General features: G+C 54.2%; 2 protein-coding genes across 2 annotated transcripts; one reads left to right on the forward strand and one right to left on the reverse strand.

The window, feature by feature from the left end:
• Window positions 1–139: 139 nt before the first annotated feature.
• On the forward strand, window positions 140–17,093 carry LOC118720386 (dynein regulatory complex protein 10). Its single transcript, XM_036440208.2, has 5 exons — window positions 140–351; window positions 9,071–9,873; window positions 12,510–12,743; window positions 14,712–14,783; window positions 16,062–17,093. Exons 2-5 carry the CDS (start codon window positions 9,148–9,150, stop codon window positions 16,362–16,364), a joined length of 1,335 nt encoding a protein of 444 aa, XP_036296101.1. The 5' UTR covers window positions 140–351; window positions 9,071–9,147; the 3' UTR covers window positions 16,365–17,093.
• Window positions 17,094–17,220: 127 nt separating this feature from the next.
• Window positions 17,221–21,170, reverse strand: LOC118720387 (RBPJ-interacting and tubulin-associated protein 1). Its single transcript, XM_036440209.2, has 4 exons — window positions 20,809–21,170; window positions 20,368–20,491; window positions 19,604–19,969; window positions 17,221–18,262 (listed from the first exon to the last, which is right to left on the reverse strand). The coding sequence occupies exons 3-4, from the start codon at window positions 19,903–19,905 to the stop codon at window positions 17,758–17,760; spliced, it is 807 nt and encodes a 268-aa protein (XP_036296102.1). The 5' UTR covers window positions 19,906–19,969; window positions 20,368–20,491; window positions 20,809–21,170; the 3' UTR covers window positions 17,221–17,757.
• Between the last annotated feature and the right edge of the window lie 468 nt (window positions 21,171–21,638).

The raw sequence follows: 21,638 nt of genomic DNA on the forward strand, positions 1-21,638 counted from the left end.
TGCCGTGATGAGTTCTAATTGGCCAATCCTCAAGTCCTTCCCCTGTTCTCGTCCACTGCCGACGCAAGACCCCCTGCCCGCCTCCTAGAGAAGGGGAGGGACTGAGAAGCTCCGCCCCTTTCCCCTCTCCTCTCTCAGAGGCAGTCCGTGTCTTCCGATTGGTGGAGGGTCAGCGAGACGGTGCCTCTGATTAGTCAGGCCCCGAAGTGGGTGGCACTGAGCGGAATTGCGTGGTGAAAAGGAAAGTCAATCAGGCTCCGAGTCCCGCCTTCTGAGATTGGCGGGTAACCTAGCAACGCAGATACCTGCGCAGGTAACGTCAGGTAGGAAAACCTGGAGCCCTCAGAGCAGGTGAGTGACCAGGTGGGGAAGGGCTGGGAAGGAGAGGGAAATGCGGAAAGGCGGCTAGCCTGCTAGCCTTTGGCTCTCTGAGGGATCAGGAACCCTCATCGCGATCCCATCCCCGCCCCAGGTCCCTGCTCTCCAGCCCTTGACATCTTCCGTGACCCTGCCTGTACTCTGTCCCTCCGCTTATCGTCTCCATGGTCCTGTTTTCTCATCTCTGAAATGTGGAATCACATGGTAGTTAACTAATTTCAAGTGCTGGGGGCGAGAGAGTAGTTTATAAGTCCCCTACCATTCTACGCAAGGTCCATATATTTCAGGGTAAGCGTATAATGCAATGCATCTCAATGTGTTTATATTAGGTCATTTTGATTGTGCCAATTTTTGCCTTTTGTGCTAACTTGAAACGTAATTCCCTGCCCTGACCCGGTTGCTCAGTTGGTTAGAGCATCCTCCCCTTACACCAAGGTTGCAGGTTCAATCTCCAGTCAAGGCCCATACACGAAGCAAGCAATGAATGCATACATAAATGGAACAACAAATTGATGTCTCTCTCTTTCTCCCCTCTTTCTCTATCTAAACTCAATAAATAAGGGAGGGGAGAGAGATCCAATCGGACTTTCTTGTTCCCTATTTCCCCTGTAAGGTGACCCAGAGGAAGTGAGAACCATAACCAGGCCAGGCCAGGGCAAACGGCCAAGGACTGAACTTGGTGGGAGAGTGGAGAGTGAGAAGCAGTGCATTCTAATATAGAGACTTTGCTAGTAGAAAGCAAGATGTCACACACCTCTTAGAAAGCCCTCAATAGCCTTTTGATGGAAAGAATGCAGCTGTAACAAAGGCTTTGGGGCCGGGGCCCTAGCGTCAGTCTCCTCTCCCCCAAGCTGGATGGGCTGCCCAGGGCATCCTAGACAGAGCTCCACCCTGGCTCTGGGCCAGGTGTCGGTCCAGAATGGTCCCAGGCACCTGTGGCCCGACATAAATGCCAGAGTTTTAGCTTGGCCTGTTCACTTGCAGTGGAAGACGGGATTAAAGGGGCTAGTCTTCCCTGCCTGCTCCATTGCTAGGTGCCCCCACACTTTCCTTTTTCCCCAGGAGAAAAGACCCTGGAGCAATGAGGCCCATGTAGCACCTGACTCACGCCTGAGCTTATTATAACACTTCCCTTTGAAGAGGGCTTTTAACTCCCCAAAGGGCTTTCCCAGGTGCCACACCATCCCCCTCCACCAGCCAGCTCCCTTTGATGTGGCTGGGACAGGTGTATCCCCCGGAGCCAGACAGATAAGGGACTCTGACTCGCCCAGACTTATTCCCAGAGCCTCTGATAGGTTTGAGTTTTGCACCCAGGTCTCCTAATACCAGTTTGTGACTCTGATCTTGATTCTGTAATTTGGGGTGGCTTTATTTTATTAATTTTAATTTTTTAAAATAAATTTATTTTGTTATTGTTGTTAATCCTCACTCAAGAATATTTTCCCATTGACTTTCTAGAGAAAGTGAAAGGGAGAGGGAGAGACGCAGAGAGAAACATCGATGTGAGAGAGAGACACACCGATTGGTTGGCTCCCACACAACCCCCAACCAGGGCTGGGGATCGAGCCTGCAACTTTGGCACGTGCCCTGGACCAGAATGGAACCTGGGACCCTTTTGTCTGCAGGCCAGCACTCGATCCACCCCGCCACTCGATCCACTCGATCCACCGGTTTGGCCCTGATGGGGCTCAGGACGGCACAGGTGTCAGCTTGTCAGACAGAGCTGGGACAGACTTCCTCTGAGCCTGGATGGAGCACCAGACCTGTGACGGGAGGTGGGGGGTTTACAGCAGAGCAAGGCCTTTGAGGTCCTCAACCAGGAGCACCCCCACACCACACTCCGCCCCCAGGGGCATTTGGCAATATCTGCAGGCACTGTCTCCCATTGGTCAGAAACTGGCCGTGGGAGGTGGGCTACTGGCATGGAGTAGGTGGAGGTCAGGGATGTGCTCTCATATAATAGCAGCAGGTTGTATCCTAGGAGCCAATCCAATGCCTTTAACACGAGGGCTTTCCAGCACAGGTTTTTCTTTTTAACCACAAATCAAAGAAATACATTCTCCTTCCTGACCCAGCAGATATGTTTAATTACAAATGAGTATTTACTCCATATAGTGCACTCTAACATATATATATTTCAGAGAGGAAGGGAGAGATAGAAACATCAATGATGAGAGAGAATCACTGATTGGCTGCCTCCTACACCCTCCCCACTGGGGAGTGAGCCAGCAACCTGGGCATGTGCCCTTGGCCAGAATCGAACCTGGGACCCTTTAGTCCACAGGCTGACACTCTATCCACTGAGCCAAATCGGCTTGGACGTCTTTCATTTACTTTTAGTGAATTGATTTCACTCACTAAAGGGGCACAACCCTTGGTTTAAAAAAGACACTTCTTCAACATAATCTGTCAGCCAGGAAAAGCCCAGTGTTTTGCATTTTATAAGGTTATAATTTTTTTTTTTTAATTTTAAGTAGGAGAAGTTTATTTTAGAAGGGTTCTCAACTCCTTACTAGGAAATTATTCCTTCTGTCTGCAACACCGAAATGTTCCTTTCCACAGTTGGATGTAACTGGAAATAAACATTCCTAAAACTACACTTTCATCAAAAGAGGGATTAAAAATCACGATGAATTAATTTATAAGGAGGAGGAAACTGGAGAATGGTGACTAGTTTAGTGGATCTAAACTAGTTCTCCTCTGGCTGGGCTGTTTTTATTGATGAGAGAGAAAGAGAGAGAGAGAGAGAGAGAGAGAGAGAGAGAGAGAGAGAGAGAGAGAGAGAGAGAGAGAGAGAAAGAGAGAGAAACATTGATGTGAGAGAGAAACTTCGATCAGTTGCCTCCTGTCCATGCCCCAGCCAGGTATTGAACCTGCAAAACCTAGGTATGTGCCCTGACCAGAAATTGAACCAGTGACCTTTCAGCGCTTGAGACGATGCTCAACCAACACTAGCCAGTGCAGGCCTTGCTTTTTAACAAGAGATCTGGTCTGGACTCATTGTTCTATCACTAATAGTTTCTAGCTAGAGTGAATATCAGGATGTAGACATTATCTTCTCCTTAAGGAAGTGATACAGATGTTCCAGTTGCAGAGGAGATATCAAGTTTTCTTTTTAATGACAAGTACTTAAGAACAAAAGTATACTTTAAAAAAATTAGGTTGCTGATAGTACAACGTGGCCTATAGATTTGGCAGACATCCAAAGGCGGCCTGCTACAGAGAGATTTGGGCAACGCTGCGCTAGAACTGACGAGGGCCTGTTACCTGACCCACGTGGTGGGACATCCACGCTGCCCTGTCGTGTGATCAGTTATAAGGTGTGTCTTGGTAATTAGTTGAGAATAAGTTTCAAAGTAGCCCAAGCTGGTTTGGCTCAGTGGATACAGTGTCGCCCTGCAGACTGAAGGGTCCCAGGTTCGATTCCAGTCAAGGGTATATACCTTGGTTGTGGGCACATCCCCATTAGGGAGTGTGCAAGAGGCAGCTGATCGATGTTTCTAACTCTCTATCCCTTTCTCTTCCTCCCTGTGAAAAATCAATAATATATATATATATATTTTAAAAAGTTCCAAAGTATACAAATGATTGACGCACATTATAAAAATCAATGAGAGATGATTCGAAGCTTCAATAATTTAGTCCCTCGCTTGCCTTCTGTCTGGGAATCGAACTGTGATCTGGTTCATAGGTTGATGCTCAACCACTAAGCTTCCAGAATATATATTTTTTTTTATCACCCTCTGACTTCTCCACAAACCAGTGTTAAATCTGTGGGGTTAGTTGTAAGGTTAAATTTTCTTCCCCTTTTCCTCCTGAGGGGAAAAATATATATAATTTACCTCATTTTTTTCCCCTTTCAAAACGTTCTGAGAGTGAGAGTAATAAAATGTCTAACCAGCCCCTATTGAATGAAGCCGAGGTATCATTTGCATGATAAAGATATATTTCCATTTGTAAAGTTCATCAGCAGAATTAATGACAAATAAAGGGAAGATCCAATTAAAGTTCCCCACCCATTAGCAATCTCGCTTCAACTCTCGGGGCAGGAATTTTCAAAGGAGAGGCCGAAGTAGGAAATTATTTCAATATTAAGGTTGGTGGCATTAAAAAAAAGGACACGGAACGGTCATATTAGAATTCGAGGAAAAGAGATTCTCTGGTGATTCTTGTCATCGCAGTCAGACGCGCTTCCCCCCATCCCAGCTCCGCAGGCTTTTTCTTGTTCGCCCAAATGAGCTGTCAGGAACTGATGGGCGTCATCATAATCAAAGAAAACAAGTTTGCCCTTTAAAGCAAAAGAGGTAATTTGGCTGAAAGCAAATTGGAAACATTTCATGTAACGTTGCATTTCCAGCCGCCATCCCCGAAGAATTTGGGCGTTTTGATTTATGCCTGCAGGTTTGGGGGGGGCGGGGGAGGAAAAGGGGGGTGGGTAAGAGGGGGAAGAAGTGCATTCATTAACTGTTTTAGTCCCATTCATCCTGTGGCTGAGGGCCACTGAGCCTCCATCCCCCGAGAGGACGGTCCCTGGCTGTCCTTAGAAGGTTATCCTCAGGCCGAAACCGGTTTGGCTCAGTGGATAGAGCGTGGCCCTGCGGACTGAAGGGTCCCAGGTTTGATTCCGGTCAGGGGCATGTACGTTGGTTGCGGGCACATCCCCAGTAGGAGGCGTGCAAGAGGCAGCTGATAGATGACTCTCTCTCATCGATGTTTCTAGCTCTCCATCTCTCTCCCTTCCTCTCTGTAAAAAAATCAATAAAATATATTAAAAAAAAAAAAGTTATCCTTAGGAACAGCCCTAGAGGAACTCAGGACATTGAAGGAAAAGCAGGAAATGGGTGGGGATGAAATTTATATAATTTACTTTCTCCTCCATTCGGTGCTCAGCTCCCTGAGGCTTCTGGGATCCCTCTGGCCCGGCCTCAGCACCCGAACTGGCTACCTTTTTAAAAATATATATATTTTATTGATTTTTTTTGTGTTTTTTTTTTTTACAGAGAGGAGGGGGGAGGGATAGAGAGTTAGAAACCTCAATGAGAGAGAAACATCGGAATGTATGGGGGGGCAACGGTAAGATATATACACAGATAATAATTTTTAAAAATTAAAAAAAAGAAAAAGAAGAGAGAAACATCGATCAGCTGCAACTAAGGCACATGCCCTTGCCCAGAATCGAACCCGGGACCCTTCAGTCTGCAGGCCGACACTCTCTACTGAGCCAAACCGGTTTGGCTGAACTGGCCACCTTGATCCTTGTTTTCGTCATTTCCGGCTTTTCTTTGATCCCCACCCCTGCTCTCTGTTTACTCTTCCTCCTCCTTCGCCTTTACATCCCTGGAGCCTGCTCCATCCTGTGCAGTCAGTGACCTAGACCGCGTTGTCAGCTAGGGTCCTTTGGTCGCAAGCCACAGAGACTGGCCCCGGCTAAGCAAACGGTGAACGGTGACGGAAAAGCTGGAGAACCGGAGTCTGAGAGGACTGCGGCTGCGGGGGTTCTGGGGATCTTGGCGGCAGGGTCCTCAGAACCCACCACCGGCAGGCATCAGCCGTCACCGTCTCCCGCCCGCCCGCGTGGCCCTCGGAATTCCCCGGAGGAAGAAAGCAGGGCTCTCTGATCAGCAGCCCCACCGGGACTGCACCCGGCAGAAGAGAGGATCTGAGTGCCGAAAGGGAAACGGGGCTGTCGCCTGACAAAGAGGAAACGATCACAGGAAGGCCAGGACGTCCTGTCCATGGTCTGCACTGGTTGTGGCCGCTGGAACTCACGGAGTTTACACGGCCTCTCCCAGCTTCCCTAGTGACTCAAGGGCCCCGAAATTCTCTCCCCGTCACCCAAACCCGGAGCTGTCTTTGGCTCCTCAAGCCCTGTTGGTTCCTTCTTCTGATTGTCATGGGCGTGAACTGTGTCCCCAGCTGCCCCTCGCTGTGAGGGAGGCCGAGAAGAAGGGCAGTGTTTCCGGCCTGCACGGTATAGGCGAGCAAGCCTGCTACCAGGGGCTCGGCACTGTGATAACCTGAAATGAGAATTCAACCAAGGCTGGAAGCCCGGGAGAGGCTTCGCTGAAGAAGTGACACAGGAACTGAGAATAAGGAATTAAGTTGGCAAGAGAGAGGGGGTGGGGGGGCGCATTGCAAGAAAAAGAAACAGCATGTGCAAAGGCCCTGCGGTGGGAGGTTTATAGTATCTCAACTTACCAGCTGGCCACCAGTCCTTTCCCTATAAATCATCCATACAACAGGTCTCTCTGTCACGTTTCCTGCCATCAAAATGGATCCCAAAGTCCTGCCAGATCAAGTCCCCGGACTGGTGTCGAAGGCAGGCGCGATCCCATCCTATTCTGTGACCGCACCTCTATTCTCTTCCTCCTCTAGTTGTTGGCCTTCATGCATGCATGTTTCAGCTCCCACACCAGGTCATAAGCTCTGGCAGGACAGAGCTTGGCATGGCCTTCATGTCCCCAGGGGGCGCAGACAAGACCAGACTAGATCTCTACAGGGATGATCTTTATTGCAGGGGGCAGCAGCAGATGTGAGCCGACCAGCTGAGCAGCTGTTTCATCATCTAAGCCGGAGATCATAAGGGCCCTGGTGACAGAGCGGCTGCTGAAAGGGGGGATGTGGAAGAGGGAGCTGTCGAGGAGAGATCACTGATGGAAGTGGGGGCAGATCGGGTGTGTGGGGAAGGAAGAGTGGGGGGAGGGGGGACCACTCAGGTTTCTGACTGGAGCAACTAGGATGGCTGATCATCAGGACAAGGGATAAAGAAGAAGCAGAGTGCCGAAACCGGTTTGGCTCAGTGGATAGAGCGTCAGCCTGTGGACTGAAGGGTCCCGGGTTCGATTCCAGTCAAAGGGCATATATCTTGGTTGAGGGCACATCCCCAGTGGGGGGTGTGCAAGAGGCAGCTGATCGATGTTTCTCTCTCATCGATGTTTCTAACTCTCTATCTCTCTTTGTTCCTCTCTGTAAAAAATCAATAAAATATATATTTTTTTAAAAAGAAAAGAAAAGAAGGAGCAGGGTGAGGGATGGGCACGTGGCGGGGGTTGGGGGGTGTCTTAGGTGCTTTATGCTGGGAGCCCAGGTTCATCAGAGACTTCTGGATCTCCATTGAGGCTGAGATTCTTAACTGGGAAATCATCGCGGTCCTGGACTTGGGGTTTCGGTTGGTTTCCCTGGGCTAATAATATTAGTTATTATTTATTGAGCACTCCCAATGTCCAGGCCCCGTGCCAGAAACATCCCCCAGAAGCTGAAGATCCCCGTCTTATGGCCGATGAAGCCGGGGGCTTAGGGGAATTAGATAAAAGCCCAGGGTCCGCCAGCAAGGACCTGAGCCTACATGGGGCTGCAGCAGAGAGAGCTCTTAGTCATCACGCCATGCAGCAATGTCAGTTCTTGATTTCTGGTTGCCCCCGTAGGCTTTTTCTGAAGCGGTCTTATAAATAGGCGTTTTATTCTGCAACAGCTGTAGCTTTCCAGAAAACTTGCAAAGATAATACAGAAATTCCCGTCCGCCCTCCACTGGCTCCCCCTACTGTTAACATCTTACATAAGCGTGTTATGTTTGTCCAAGCTAAGACGCTAACACTGATGCAGTGCTATTGACCAAAGTGTCCACTTGAGTTGGATTTCACCAGTTTTCTTACTAATGTCCTTGTTTCCCTTTCAGAATTCAGTCCGGGATCCAGGGTTGCATGTAGCAAAGCCATTTTTTTTTTTTTTTAAACAATACATTTCAAAGTCATTGTCCATCCCACCCTGGCTTAAAAACCCAGCCAGCACAAGTGGGCTGTGCTGGTCCCAGTCCTGTTTGCTCTGTCCCTGTTCTGCTCTGTGTCTTGGGCTGTTCTCCCCTCCCTCACCCTCCCCAGCAGGCTGCCTTGCCCAGGCTCCCTTTTCAGCTGGTTCCTCACTGGGCTTGACCAATGGGAGGCACTGGTGTTGGACTGGAGGGCAGGATGAAGGGAGAAGCCGGAGTACTTCTCCCTCCTTACAGGCCCTCTGGAACTGCAGCCTCTCCCGGAGAGGAAACGGCTGGGGTTCTGCCCCCCGCTGGCTGACCCCAATCCCGAAGTTCCCCACCTCCTCCTGGGGTGGCTTCCCGCCACCAACAATTTTATTATTATTTTTTTAAATATATATTTTATTGATTTTTTACAGAGAGGAAGGGAGAGGGATAGAGAGCTAGAAACATCAATGAGAAACATCGACCAGCTGCACACCCCCTACTGGGGACGTGCCCGCAACCAATGTACATGCCCTTGACCGGAATCGAACCCGGGACCTCTCAGTCCGCAGGCCAATCCTCTATCCACTGAGCCAAACCGGTTTTGGCATGCCACCAACAATTTAACCATTGCTGCTGGGGGGCTGGCTAGGGGCGACTTCCCCTTGCCCTGGTTGACCCCTCAGCTCCTCCATCACCTGTGTTACCAGTTTTCTGTCCTTAAATACTCAGAAAGTTGTCCACATCCCTGGTTGGTCCCTGCCTGACACCTGTGCCCAAGACCCACCTCCACACGTGGCCCTCCTACCCCTGTGGCCCTGACGCTGTCACAAAGCTACCAACCGCTGTTGGTGAGGGTTCCGTGCACAAGCTGCAGAGCGCCTACGGTGAACCCTCAAGGCCAAGTTTATGGTTGACCTCTGCACAGCTCTCCTAACGGCGCGCCCCTTCCTTTTTCAGGAAAACAGAGGCAGGAGACCTGTCCAGTCTGTCCAAGTCTCCCAGGGCCCACCGAGACCGAGAAGGCTGCCTGCAACATGGCACTAGACATCCTGGCCGTGGGCGCCCTCTACCAGAGCTCGGATATCAGCAAAATGAGGGTGATGGCAGAGTCGCCCAAAAAGGGAACTCCCACGCCAAAACCCTTCACCCCCTTGAAGACCAAGCTCACCACCATCGAGACCAAGAGGATCATGTCCGTGCTGGACGAGACCATCCAAAAGGTGGAGCTAGTGACGCTGCTGTCCTCCGTGGCAGCCAACATGGAGCTGGAGGGCCTGCTGGGCGAGGAGCTGAGCCGGGCGGTGCGGGAGCACGAGGACCTGTGCCAGGTGCTCATGAACAAGGTCCGCTACCTGCAGGAGGAGGAGCTGCAGCTGCAGGCCGAGGAGGAGTTCGAGGAGGAGGCCTGGTTCCGAGACCTCCTCCTGTCCATCGAGCTGCAGAAGTCCAACCTCCTGCCGCTCATGGGGCAGATCCGGGACTCCACCAAGAACATCCTGCGGCTCCTGCTGGGCAACCCGAGGGCGGCCCAGCTCCTGCGGGCGCGGGCGGCGGACCGGGCCCCGGGAGCCCAGGGCTTCGTGGACAGCCTGGTGGAGCTCCGCGGCTTCCTGTTTGAGAAGCTGCTCACCAGCCCCATGGAGGCCAGGGACAAGGGCCAGTTCATCCAGGACATCACCAAGCGGAACATGCGGAACCAGGAGGTCATCGACGCGCTGGAGAACGAGCTGGCCGAGAGGATGAGGAACAGGGCCGCGGAGGTACCGCTTCCTGCACGGGGCGGGTTCTGGAAGGAGCCCCACCGGGAGCCCAGACCTCCTGGCTTGGGTCCCCCCCCCCCCCCCCCCCGCCCCCGGGGATTTAAGTAGATGCTTTCATTCCTTTATACCATGAATATGGTTTTGAGTACTTATGAAGGGCCAGGTTTATATCAATAATTAAGTCCATATGGTCCCAGCCTCATGGAGTTCACAGTAAGGAAGATAGGACTTAAAGAGCTGATTTAATTACAGGTTTTTAAAAATATATTTCTAAATTGATTTCAGAGAGGAAGGGAGAGGGAGAGAGAGATAGAAACATGAATGATGAGAATCATGGATCTGCTGCCTCCTGCAGGGGACCGAGCTCACAGCCCAGGATTGTGCCCTGACTGGGAATCGAACCCTGACCTCCTGGTTCATAGGTCGACGCTCAACCACTGAGGCGCGCCAGCCAGGCTAATTACAGTTGGGAGACATGCAATATGGAGGGTAGGTCTGAGGTGCTGTAAGAGAGGGTTATAGGAGAGCTGAACTCACACCCAAAGGGTCCAGGACGGTGAAACCAAGACCCGAAGAACAAGAGGGCGTGAGGCAGACAGGTGAGGCAGGGACGACTTCCTGGCCAGGGGCAGGCAAACTTTCCACAAAGGGTTGCACAGTCAACACTTCGTGTTTGGAGGGCCTGTCTCTGTTGCAACTGCTGAACTCAACTGAATCCCCAGTGTAAAAGCAGCCATAAGCAATCCATAAATGAATAGTCTATGTTCCAATAAAACTTTATTTACAAATACAGGCAGGCAGCCCAATTTGGCCTGGGAGCCTTTGTTTGCAGACCCCTGTTCCAGGGTGTGTGTGGGTGTGGGTGTGGGGGGGGCGGGGGGTGTACCTAGGAACCCAAACCTGCCAGTAAGCAGAAGGGAAGGGGAAAGAGGGGCAAGGGGCAGATCATTCGGGGTTGGGGTTTGAGGCCTAATCAAGGGATGTGGTCTTTGTCCTCGGGGCAAGGGGCAGGTGGGAGGGGTGAAAGCGCTAATAAAATGTTTAAGAGGGAAAATGGGTGGGTGGGTGGGAAGAGATCAACTGAAGAACTTGTAGGCACATATGCATAACCCATGGACACAGACCATAGGGCGGTGAAGGCCTGGGGTCTTGACCCCTGGAGTAGAAGGGGTCAATGGGGCAAAAAGGGGTCATATATGGCAGGGTCTCTCTTTTCCGTGTCCAGCATGGAAAGAGAATGATCCAGTTCTTCCAGGAGAGGGGCTGGGGATTGAGAAATATGAAAGAAAAAGCAAGACACAAAATGGAAGGAAAAAGCTGGGACCAGTGGGACCGCTGCCCTCTTCTGGTGGAGAGACAGTGACCCAGAGCCTAGCAGCCTGTTTATTTTACCCCCCACAAATCAGGAAGTTTCCCCAAAACTTAAGATAAAGGAGCTCCGGTGGACCGGAGCATTCCCAGTGCTAGCCTGGATTTACATCTTTTTTTTTTTTTTTAATTGGTCCTTCGAGTGGATTTACGTATCAAAATGAAGGTCAAGCTGACAACACCCTTGCCTTTTGGCAAAGCATGTTTCCAGGGTGTGGCTTTGCCAAGGCCACTGGGTTCAGCTGACAATAATTAAAGAATGCCCACGTGCCTCCCAGGCGCTCTCTACAGACATATGTAATACTTTCAACAATAAAGATTAAAAAAAAAAAAAAAAAAAAAAAGGAAGGAAGGAAACGATCCGGACCTAATAATAACCATAGGTCCCATGTTAATGCAGTTGGCCCATGAACAACACAGCTTGAAGCTGCACAAGCCCACTTATGCGTGGGTTTTCTTTCCTTAGGATTTCCTTAACCACATTGCCTCCTGTCTAGCTTTCTCTCTTGTAAGAATACAGTATGTAGCACAGATGACAGGAAAAATATGTTAACCGACTGCGTTATTGGTAAGGCTTGGGATCAGCCTTTCGAGTTTAAATATAAAACAGCCAGGTCCTCCACCCCATCCCTATTTTTAAAAAATATATTACTGATTTCAGAGAGGAAGGGAGAGGGAGAGATAGAAACATCACTGATCGGCTGCCTCCTGCACGCCCCTACTGGGGATCCAGCCCACACCCCAGGCATGTGCCCTTGACCGGAATCAAACCAGGAACCTTCAGTCCACAGGCCGATGCTCTATCCACTGAGCCAAAAGGCCAGGGCTGTCCCTGTTTTTGAATCAACTGAAGGCAGGACAAGCCAGGCCTACAGGGGGAGCAGGTGGCTGTCCTGTGGGGCGTGTCCATCACACTTTCCTGCATCTGTGTCTCTGCCAACTGGGCACCCCCACTGTGCCCCCAGCAGGAGTGTCCCCCTGTCCTAGCCCTCTCTCCTGCCCTCCATTCATGCCAGGAAATAAAGGGGGTGGCCAGGAACCTGGGCTCCGGGTCAGACAGACCTGGCTTCGAATGCCGGCTCAGCTGCACCACCCTGGACAGATGAGTTGGCCCCTTCAGCCTCAGTTTCCTCGTCTGGCATCAGGCTGTCCCTGTGCCCACGGCGCTGGGGCAGGACTCGGCGAGGCGATGGCACGGCAATGGCTGGCGTCTGCGCCGAGCCGTGGTCACGTGGGTTCTGACTCGGCCTCTCCTCTCCCGGGCCCAGGTGGAGAAGGAGAACTTTGTGATCCAGGAGCTGAAGAACCACCTGCACCAGGTGCTCAAGTTCTCGGAGAACAGCCTGACGCGCACCAAGCAGGAGGCGGAGAAGCAGCAGAAGGCGGACTACCGGGCCTCGCAGTCCCGCGTGGCCAGGATCCAGCAGGACATCCTGCAGCTGCGCTCGCAGTTCCACAGCCTGGTCATGGAGAACCGGGAGGCCGAGCAGGCGCTCCGGAAGGTGCCCTGGGGCGGCATCGAGCTGGGGACAGGGTCCAGCATGGAGGGCAGGGCTGCCCCAGCCACTAGGAAGCCCAGCGTGGAGCCAGTGCCCCCTGGGAGGCAGGAGGGTGCCCGTCCCGCTGCCGCACGCCCCCTCTGAGATCTCAGGCAGGTTCCCTCGTCCCCGCCCCCCCCTCCCTGAGGGGATGATGGAACCTACCTGTCAATACCGGGCAAGGGAACACGAGGAGCATGTGAGCCTGTTTTCACATCTTTAAAATGAACGTGATCAACTCAGTCTTAACAAGAATTAAATGACAGGCAGAGGGCTGGTGCAGAATTGGTGCTCAGTACATACCATTCCCCCGTGCCTTCTCCATCGTCTCAGCCAGGCCCCAGGCCCACTTCGCACTCGAGTGTGGGTTTCAGAGTCCCTCTCCCGATGAAGCACACCTTTTCCGGTACTTGTTCCCGGTTTCACTTTAGTGTCTTCACTCTTCTGAGCACCTGACGGAAGCCCCGGGCCTCTCCCCCATCAAATCTACACTGGTGGGCAACCGTTGGGGGACACAGGCCCCGCTGTGCTGCCCAGTTAAGAATTCTTGCTCTGTAGGATTAGGGAGCTGGTTTGTTATTTTTAAACTGAGGTGAAATTCACAAAGCATGGAATTCATTGTTTTAAAGCGAACAGTTCAGTGGCATTTAACACACTCACAGTGCTGTGCAGCCACGCCTTGGTCTTGTTCCAGACATTTCCATCGCTCCAAAATAAAACCCCACACCCATCGCTCCAAAATAAACCCCCACACCCATCGCTCCAAAATAAAACTTCACACCCATTACAGTCTCTCCCACTCCTTCCCTGGCACCCTAAAACCACTGACCTCCTCTCTATCTCTAGGGACTTGCCTATTCCGGGCGTTTCATACAGAAAGAATCATAAAACCTGTGGCCTTTCTTGTCTGGCTCCTTTCACTCAACATCATGTTTTCAAGGTTCATCCATGATGTAATGTGTAACAGTACTTCATTCCTTTTTATGGCTGAATAACGTTCCATTGTATGGATGAGAGCTGATTTCTTTTATTTTTTTTTATTAAAAAAATCTTTATTGATTTCAGAGAGGAAGGGAGAGGGAAAGAGAGATAGAAACATCAACGATGAGAGAGAATCATTGGCCGCCTCCTGCATGTCCCCTAATGAGACCCAGGCATGTGCCCTTGAGCAGAATCGAACCTAGGACGCTTCAGTCCTCACGCTGATGCTCTATCCACTGAGCCAAACCAGCTAGGGTGGAGCTGATCTCTTTTAAAAAGCAAAATTAGATCATGACCCTCTACCGCAGTGTTTCCCAAAGTGTGGTACGCGTTGCACTGGAGTGTGGTGGGGATATGCACTGCACCGTGCTTAGCTGCGCCTAATTCTGCGTTTTCATGAAGACGAGGGGCACTCAGCGTTACGGAAATTATAGAAGGGGTACACATATGTCACAAGTTTGGGAAACACTGCTCTACCCCATCTAAAGCTACCCAATAGCTTCCCCGCCCCCTTACACTAGAACCCAAGCTCTGCCCCCTGCTGCCACTCCCGCTGCCACTGCCACGCAGCGTCCCACTCTGCCCTCCCAGGGTCCACGCTCCGGGGCCCTCCATTCCAGCCACACTGGCTTGACCTCTGCTCTAGAAACACCACAAGCTTGCTCCCATCCCGGGGTCTTTGCATCTGCGGCTCCCTCTGCTTAGAATGTTCTGGAGCCAGACTGCTGGCCTCAAACGGAGCTCCAACACTCACCAGCTCTATGGCCTTGGGCAAGGGAGCGAGTACGGCTGACCCTCAGTTTACCCATCTGTGAAATGGAGGACCCACCTCGTGTGGATCCATAGGCGAGGCATGGAAGGCACCCACCAGAGGGCCGGCTGGTTCGGAGCCTGCTTGGCATTGTTTATTGTAAATACTAACTGGATTTTTTCTTTTTTTTTTTTTTTTAGAAGAAATATAAAGTGGAGACGGAAATCGAGAACTGGATCCAGAAATACGACACGGAGATGACCGAAAAGCAGGTATTTGTTGCTGCATAAATCTCTCTCAAGTGTATTTCCCACAATCCTCTAGGAGTGGGGATGGGAAGAGAGGCCCCAGGATGGTCTGTGGTCTTGGCCAAGTTCCGGGCCTCCCTGCTCCTTCCCTGGGCGCCAGGGTTTGTCTGGCCTGGGGCAGCGAGGGGTGGGAAGGGACAGACCCAGAAGCTGTGACCCTGGCTCCCTCTAGCGTCCACATCCCGTACTCTCTGCTCCAGCGGGCACCCAGGCCAGGGCTCATCCCCAGTGGACTCGGGCGTGAGCTTGCCTCCGCCACGTCCCTGTGCCACGCAGAAAGCTCCTTCTGCATGCCCGCCGCTTGCCAGGTGCTGGGACCCGGCAGTGAGAAAGGCCTGTGGCCACTTGGAGGTTCTCCGCTGTCACTCACAGGCTGTGGGCCCTAAGCTGTGGGCGTGGCCTTCCTGGGCCCATTTCTGCGTGATCAGCGGGGTGGTCATCCCCAGGTCGGGCAGCACGCAGCCAGTGAGGCACCACTGTCGCCAAAGCTTGTGTCCCGCACTGGGTCTGGCCTGCAGGATGTGCCTACCATATGGGGTGCCCTCAAGCCCCCCACCAGCTCCGTGGTAACCTCGGTGGCCCACGGCCCTGGCTGTGGGGCCAGGAAGCCTGATGGGCACTGGAGCGTGCTGCTCAGGGAAGGGCAAATCGGGGCCTGGCTGTCCGACCATGAGAGCTCCGGGGAGGGGGCCCTGGGGAGGCTGGCAAACGTGAGAGGGAGGGAGGTGTGAGCTACAGCAGGAGAGGCTGGAGTTAGGCATAAGGAAGAGCCGTGGGACTGAGTTCCCTGAGGAAGTCCCACTCAAGCTTTGTGACACGGACGGCCTCAGCGGCAGCCGCCTGCATTTTTTCCGTCCCCACGCGTGCCTGGCACCTGCATCCAGCAATTGTGTCCGTCGTCCTGTGTCACTTAATCCTGGAAACGGCTCCCACCCACCCCTTCCTGCGTTTGCAATTGTCACGGTGTTTCGGACGAGGAAAAACGAAGGCTTGTACGGCGTGGCTGAGCTGGGACTTGGACTCAGTCTGGCCAACCACAAGCGGTGATCTTTCCCGGGTCCCACCTCGCACCAGGATGGAGCTCACGCCCCTGGCACTCTCTCCCGGGCCTCGGAGGCAGAAAGCCTCAAGCAGGCGGCCTTGCTGGCCCGGAAGCCCCCGTGGGAAGGATGGGGTGCGTGCTGAGGGCCGGGCAGGCCGCCCGATGCCCGGGGAGCCCACTGACCGGCCCTCCCTCCGCAGGAGGAGTACGAGGAGCTGGACATCATCCACAAGGAGGAGAAGATCCAGCTGAAGGAGCTGCAGACGCGGTACGAGGTGCTGGTGGAGGAGTTCTCCCAGATCCGGGAGGAGCGGGAGATCAACTCCAAGAAGAGGATGGAGGCCGAGCAGGACATGATGCGCATGGTGAAGGCGGCCACGCTCATCCAGGCCGTGTGGAAGGGCTACCTGGTCCGCTCCCTGCTCCGGTCCAAGAGGAAGAAACGGGGCAAGGGCAAGGGCAAGGGCGAGAAGGGCAAGGGCAAGGGCAAGGGCAAGAAATGAGCCCCGCCCCCGGCCCTGCTCTGATCCCCTGCACCGCCCCCTCCCAGAGTGCCGGCCGGGAGGCCCCCGGGACCAGGAAGCCCCGCCATCATGGCTCTCCTACCTTTTTCAGAATTAAAAGCCATTTCAAACCACTTCCTGTGAATAAGCCTTTGACCCAGGGTGGTTGGCCGTGGGTGTCCGTGCCTGTAAACGCCGTCCCCAGGAGGGGAGCGTGCAGGGTGTCAGCACTAACCATTCCTCTTTGCTCCCAGACCGGAAGCTGCCAAGGCCACGATGGACACGTGGTGTCCAGGGCTGCCCACGGAGGGGAGGGTGAGGGCAGGCAGCGCTCCGGCAGCACCGGCTTCCCTGCCCTCAGCCCCGCTCCGGGGCTGCCCATTGGCCCACAGCCTCTCCCGCACAGCGCTGTGAGCTCAGAGCCCCAAGATCACAGGCCAGCAGCCGCCACAGGCTTTATGCGGTGTCCAGGTAGTTGGACAATGTATCTTTTTAAAATTCACTGCTGGGACTTAAGGTATTTAAAAAAAAAAAATCGGGGACCCTCACACACAAATCCAGCTTCCTGCCTTTTCTGGAAAAATCTCACCAACCAGGTTCCCAGGGCTCTTCCGGAGCTGAGCTGAGCTGAGCTGCAGCTCCCCATGGTTAGTGGCAGCAGCTGAAGCTGACGGAGGAGGCCCCAGTGGGGCTGGAGGCCTGGGTTCCGGGACTTCAGGCCCGGACTTCAGGCCCCCACTCGCCACTGTCACAATTTCTGCGGCTTCCTTGTTGTGTCAGTATCGTTACTTAACCCCAACGCAGGCCTAACACCGGCTTTTCCCCTAGGGGAAAAAAATTTATTAAGCCACGGCTTTGGTGAGCTACTGACACATTTAATACGTGAAAATAAATACATGATCATTAAAAGAAAAAGCCCACCCTCATAGCACCCAGACACGGTGCCAGGGAAAACTCGGAGGCCTCCAGACTCGGCTGGAAACTCATCCTGAGCAGGACGTTTGGCTTGAAGGGAGGTTGGGGGTGGGGGTGGGGGCGAGAGAACCCTCCAGATTGGCGACCCACCATTTATTCATACTTGGCGGCAAGACAACGTGTGGGAGTGATGGGGGGCATCCCTGGGTTGGCACTGATACTGCATGTGGCTCTGACGGGACTAGAACAGATATCTCAAGGGGTGGCCCTCAAGTCCACGTTGTGGGGGCAGCAGGGAAGCAGAGGTTGTCAGGACAGAGGGCGTCCCTGACCACCCTCCATGCCTGCCACCCTGAGTGCCTCGCTGACGCCTGGGGGGTCTCCCCAGAAGCTCTCCCCCTCCCCGCCCATGCCATCCTCTGAAACTCCTCCCCTTGCTGCGACCCCAAGGGCAAACCTGATGAAAGGACCGGGAACCTCATTTCCAAGGGGGCTTTGGTCTGGGGGTGGCACCCCCTCGCTGGCACGTCGCTGGCACTGAAGCGCTGACTGCCCGAGCCCGGGGAGTCACCAGCGGGCTCCGGAAGGTCACCCCCGAGGGGGAAGGCCTGGGAACCCGAGGCCCACTCGCGTGGGGGCCCCCGGTGGGTGGGCGGCCAGTGCTGGGGGCACTCAGGTGGGTGAGGGAATGGGCACGCTCCCGCCTCGGAGAGCGTGGAGGGTCTAATCCAACCTTGGACACCTTCTCAGCCTCGGACCCCTCCCTGGGCTCTGTCTTCGTGGGAGCGGACGGGTGAACGGTGCGCTCTGGGGTCTCCCTGGGGTGGGGCGGGTGGCCCCTCGGGGTGGCTGGGGGTGTCCAGAAGAGCGTGTGGAGTTTTGAAGCACCCCCCTTCACCATCCACGGGGCCTCCCAGCAGGCGCCCACGGGTCGGGAGCCAAATAGTGACTCATCACAGTAAGAAGGAGTGTGGCTGATCAGTCTGGCAAAGGGAAGGGAAACGAAGTGAGTGAATAAACCTTACAACCTGAACACCCACCCACGCCACCCCACCCCCACCAGGCACCGGCAGCAGTAGAGAGGGTTGCCAGTAGATCCCCGGAAGTCCCTGTCTCCCAGCCTGGCACCCAGTGAGGCCACAGCCCCTTCATGTACCACTACCTCCATCTCTGCTATTTCGCCTCTACCTAGCATCCAGTCTCCCGATTCCTTGGCATGTGCCCCAGGCCTGGTCAATTTGCATATTTCACTCCTCTGGCCACACTGATTGGCTCAGGAATGGTCATCTGGTCCATTCTGTCCAATCAGAGTCTGCCTTAAGACCTTTGCTGCCGAAACAGGTTTGGCTCAGTGGTAGAGCGTTGGTCTGCGGACTGAGAGGTCCCAGGTTCGATTCTGGTCAAGGGCATGTACATTGGTTGTGGGCACATCCCCAGTGGGGGGTGTGCAGGAGGCAGCTGGTCGATGTTTCTCTCTCATAGACGTTTCTAGCTCTCTATCTCTCTCCCTTCCTCTCTGTAAAAAATCAATAAAATATATTAAAAACAAAACAAAAACAAAAAAACCTTTGCTGTAACTACTCGAAAGATGTTTTTCTCCCTCCTGACCTTGAAAAGCTGGCGTATGCAAGGGCAAAGCAGATGGTAGCATCTTACCTGTAACGTGTGAGGGAAAGCTGCACTAAGATGAAGACAGAATCCCAACGATAGTTTGAGCCCCGGTTATGTAAGCCCCCTACGTCTATGGTACTTTGTTATGGCAGCCATAATCAAAACACAACACCAGTCTCCTGTGTCTTTGTCCAAACACACGAAGGAACCCTGAGGTCCACTACTAGATACCTCCTTCCGGACGACATTAATCTGAAATAATCCCAATAACCTAACTCTAATCTGATAATAACCAGTAGCATCAGCTCCTGGTTTTCTAACTTGTTCATGAAAATGCAGCAAGAAATCTTTTCAAAATGAAATCTGAAACCAGCAAATCTATGTCATTTCATGGATCAACCACACCAATAATCTCATGCAAACTGCTCTGTACCCTTGGGCCAACCCTGACCTCTCTGGGCCTCAGGTGCCAGCCTCACTATTATCTACCAAGAGCTTCCTTAAGGGTCAGGTTACTGTGCCCAGCACAGTACACGCCTCATCTCATTTAATCCTCTCAGTAAAACCACTAAATCCACTTTCCACAGGAGGAAATTATAGCTCAGAGAGGGCAAGGGGCTTGCCCAGGGTCACACAGCACGTGACCAGCGGGGCTCTAAGAGGAACCTGGGTGGCAATGCCGAGTGCAGGAGTGCGTCTCCCGGTGCCGTTACCTGTATTTGTTCTTCTTCCTTGGCGTGAGGGTCGGGGTGCTGCCCCTGGAGGAGGGGGTCCCACAGCTCCCATTGGCCCCCGAAGCCCGTGGAGCCGCTCTGCCCACTCCTTTGGTTCTGTCGGCCTCCTCCACCCAGGGTGGGTCAAAGTCTGGCGGTGCGGGCCGGGGGCCCGAAGGGCTGCCGAACAAGGTCTCGTCCACGTACGACGCCCTGGCCTTGACCTGATAGCCGCCCCGGCAGCGGTGCTGAGGGCGGAGGGTCTGCATCCCGCCGACGGCCCGCTCCACCGGGGTCCTCATGCTGCCCGTGGTCCCGGGTGACCGCAGGCATGCGCTGCCCAGCAGGCCATGCCTCCAGAGCTCCCTGAGAAAGGGGGTCAGGGTGCCATCCCTCTGTCACCGGCAGTGCCACCGGAGAAAGACTGGGAGTCCCCATCCCAAGGGCAAAAGGGTCAAGCGGTCCTCCTCGAAGGGTGACTGCCAACCTCGGGGGACATTCCGGAAATGTGTTGGACTTTTTTGATGGGGAGAGGGGTGCTGCTACAGGCACATTTTGAGTGAATACGCATTCCTAGCATACAGTGTGTACTGGATAAATATTTACAGAATGCTAGAGGGATGAAGGAGGGATGATGGGGCTTGTGTCCATTTTGGCACCAACCACAAAACAAACTGTGGTGTGCGGGGAAGGCAGGCCAGGCCTCTGAGTCCTGCATATGTATTTACGGAGCAGGAAATACCCAGTTTCACTCTCACGCCTACCTCCTGCAAACAGCTTCAGAAGCACCGTCTCCCTGAATCCTCTCATCAGTTCCGTGAAGCAGCTTTATGTCTACAGATGACAAAACTGGAGCTTCAAACGGTGACGTCACATGTGTCAGTCACACTTAGAAAGCGAAAACAGAGGAAGCAAAATGTGAACCTGGCAGGAGTCCAGGGCTTATGCACTTAACCATTCTACTTCAGGGGGGTCACCCCCCCCCCCCAACTGCCCCACATGCCCCATCTCCAAATTAATGTCCGAGGATCCTGCATTCTTTTATTTTTTAAGTTTATCATTATTGTGGAAAGTATTACAATACCTCTCCCCCCCACCCCCCGCACTGTCCCCTCCACTCCGCCCCGGCCCCGCCCCACGGCCTTTACCGCACTATTGTCTGTGTCAGGGGTTATGCGACCCTGCATTTTTGAATTATTTCTTACCGAGTATCTTGGCTCCTGGAGGTCGGCTACAACCATCGGAGCCCCCTCTCCGTAGGCTGGACTCTTCTGTGGGGGCGCCCGGGCACCCGCGGCGCGCGGCGCATTCGGGATCCGTTTATCCGGGGTCCGGAATCCTGGAACCCCGGCCGCTTAGGTCGCCCCGGGTCCCCACCCCGAGCACCGCGCGGACCGACTCCCGGGGACAGCCGGGCCCCGGCGACGTGCACTCCGCGCGCCCACCCGCAGCAACCAGCCGGCGTCCGGCGGCCGGAACCATTCGCGTCCGGGGGGGCGCCCAGGTCCGGACGCCCCGGGTTCCCCACAGCCTTGGAGCGGGGCCTCTCGCGCAGGGCAGGGGGGCACTGTGGGCGCGCCCAGCCTCTGGGGCTGCGGCAGGGGGGGAGCGCGGCCCGTGCCGGGCAGACACCGTGCCCCGTTCCCCGCCTCCACCCCCGCCCCCGCCGCGCAGTGGTACGTTCCCTCTGGCTCCGCCCCTTCCGTTCTCCGGCGCCGGGTCCGCATGGCTGCTGGGACGCGCCCGGCGGCCCGACCGCGGTCCCGACCTGCCATGGCCCAACGGAGGAAGAAGAAGGGGCTCCGGAAGCGCCGGGACGCGGCCTCCCACGCCCGCAGCAGCGACTCGGAGGACGGCGAGTTCGAGGTCCAGGCGGAAGATGACACCCGGGCGCAAAAGGTGGGAGCGCGGGGCTGGGATCCACGCTGGAGCCTGACGCCCGGCCCCGTGGGCCCCCCGCGGCCGCAGGTTGCCCCTGCTGAGGAGTGGGCACCACCGAGGGTGGGGAGAGGTCTGCTGGCCGGAGATCGGGGGC

This window comes from Pipistrellus kuhlii, unplaced genomic scaffold (assembly GCF_014108245.1).
Source record: "Pipistrellus kuhlii isolate mPipKuh1 unplaced genomic scaffold, mPipKuh1.p scaffold_m20_p_169, whole genome shotgun sequence".
In the NCBI taxonomy this organism is placed as follows: domain Eukaryota; kingdom Metazoa; phylum Chordata; class Mammalia; order Chiroptera; family Vespertilionidae; genus Pipistrellus; species Pipistrellus kuhlii.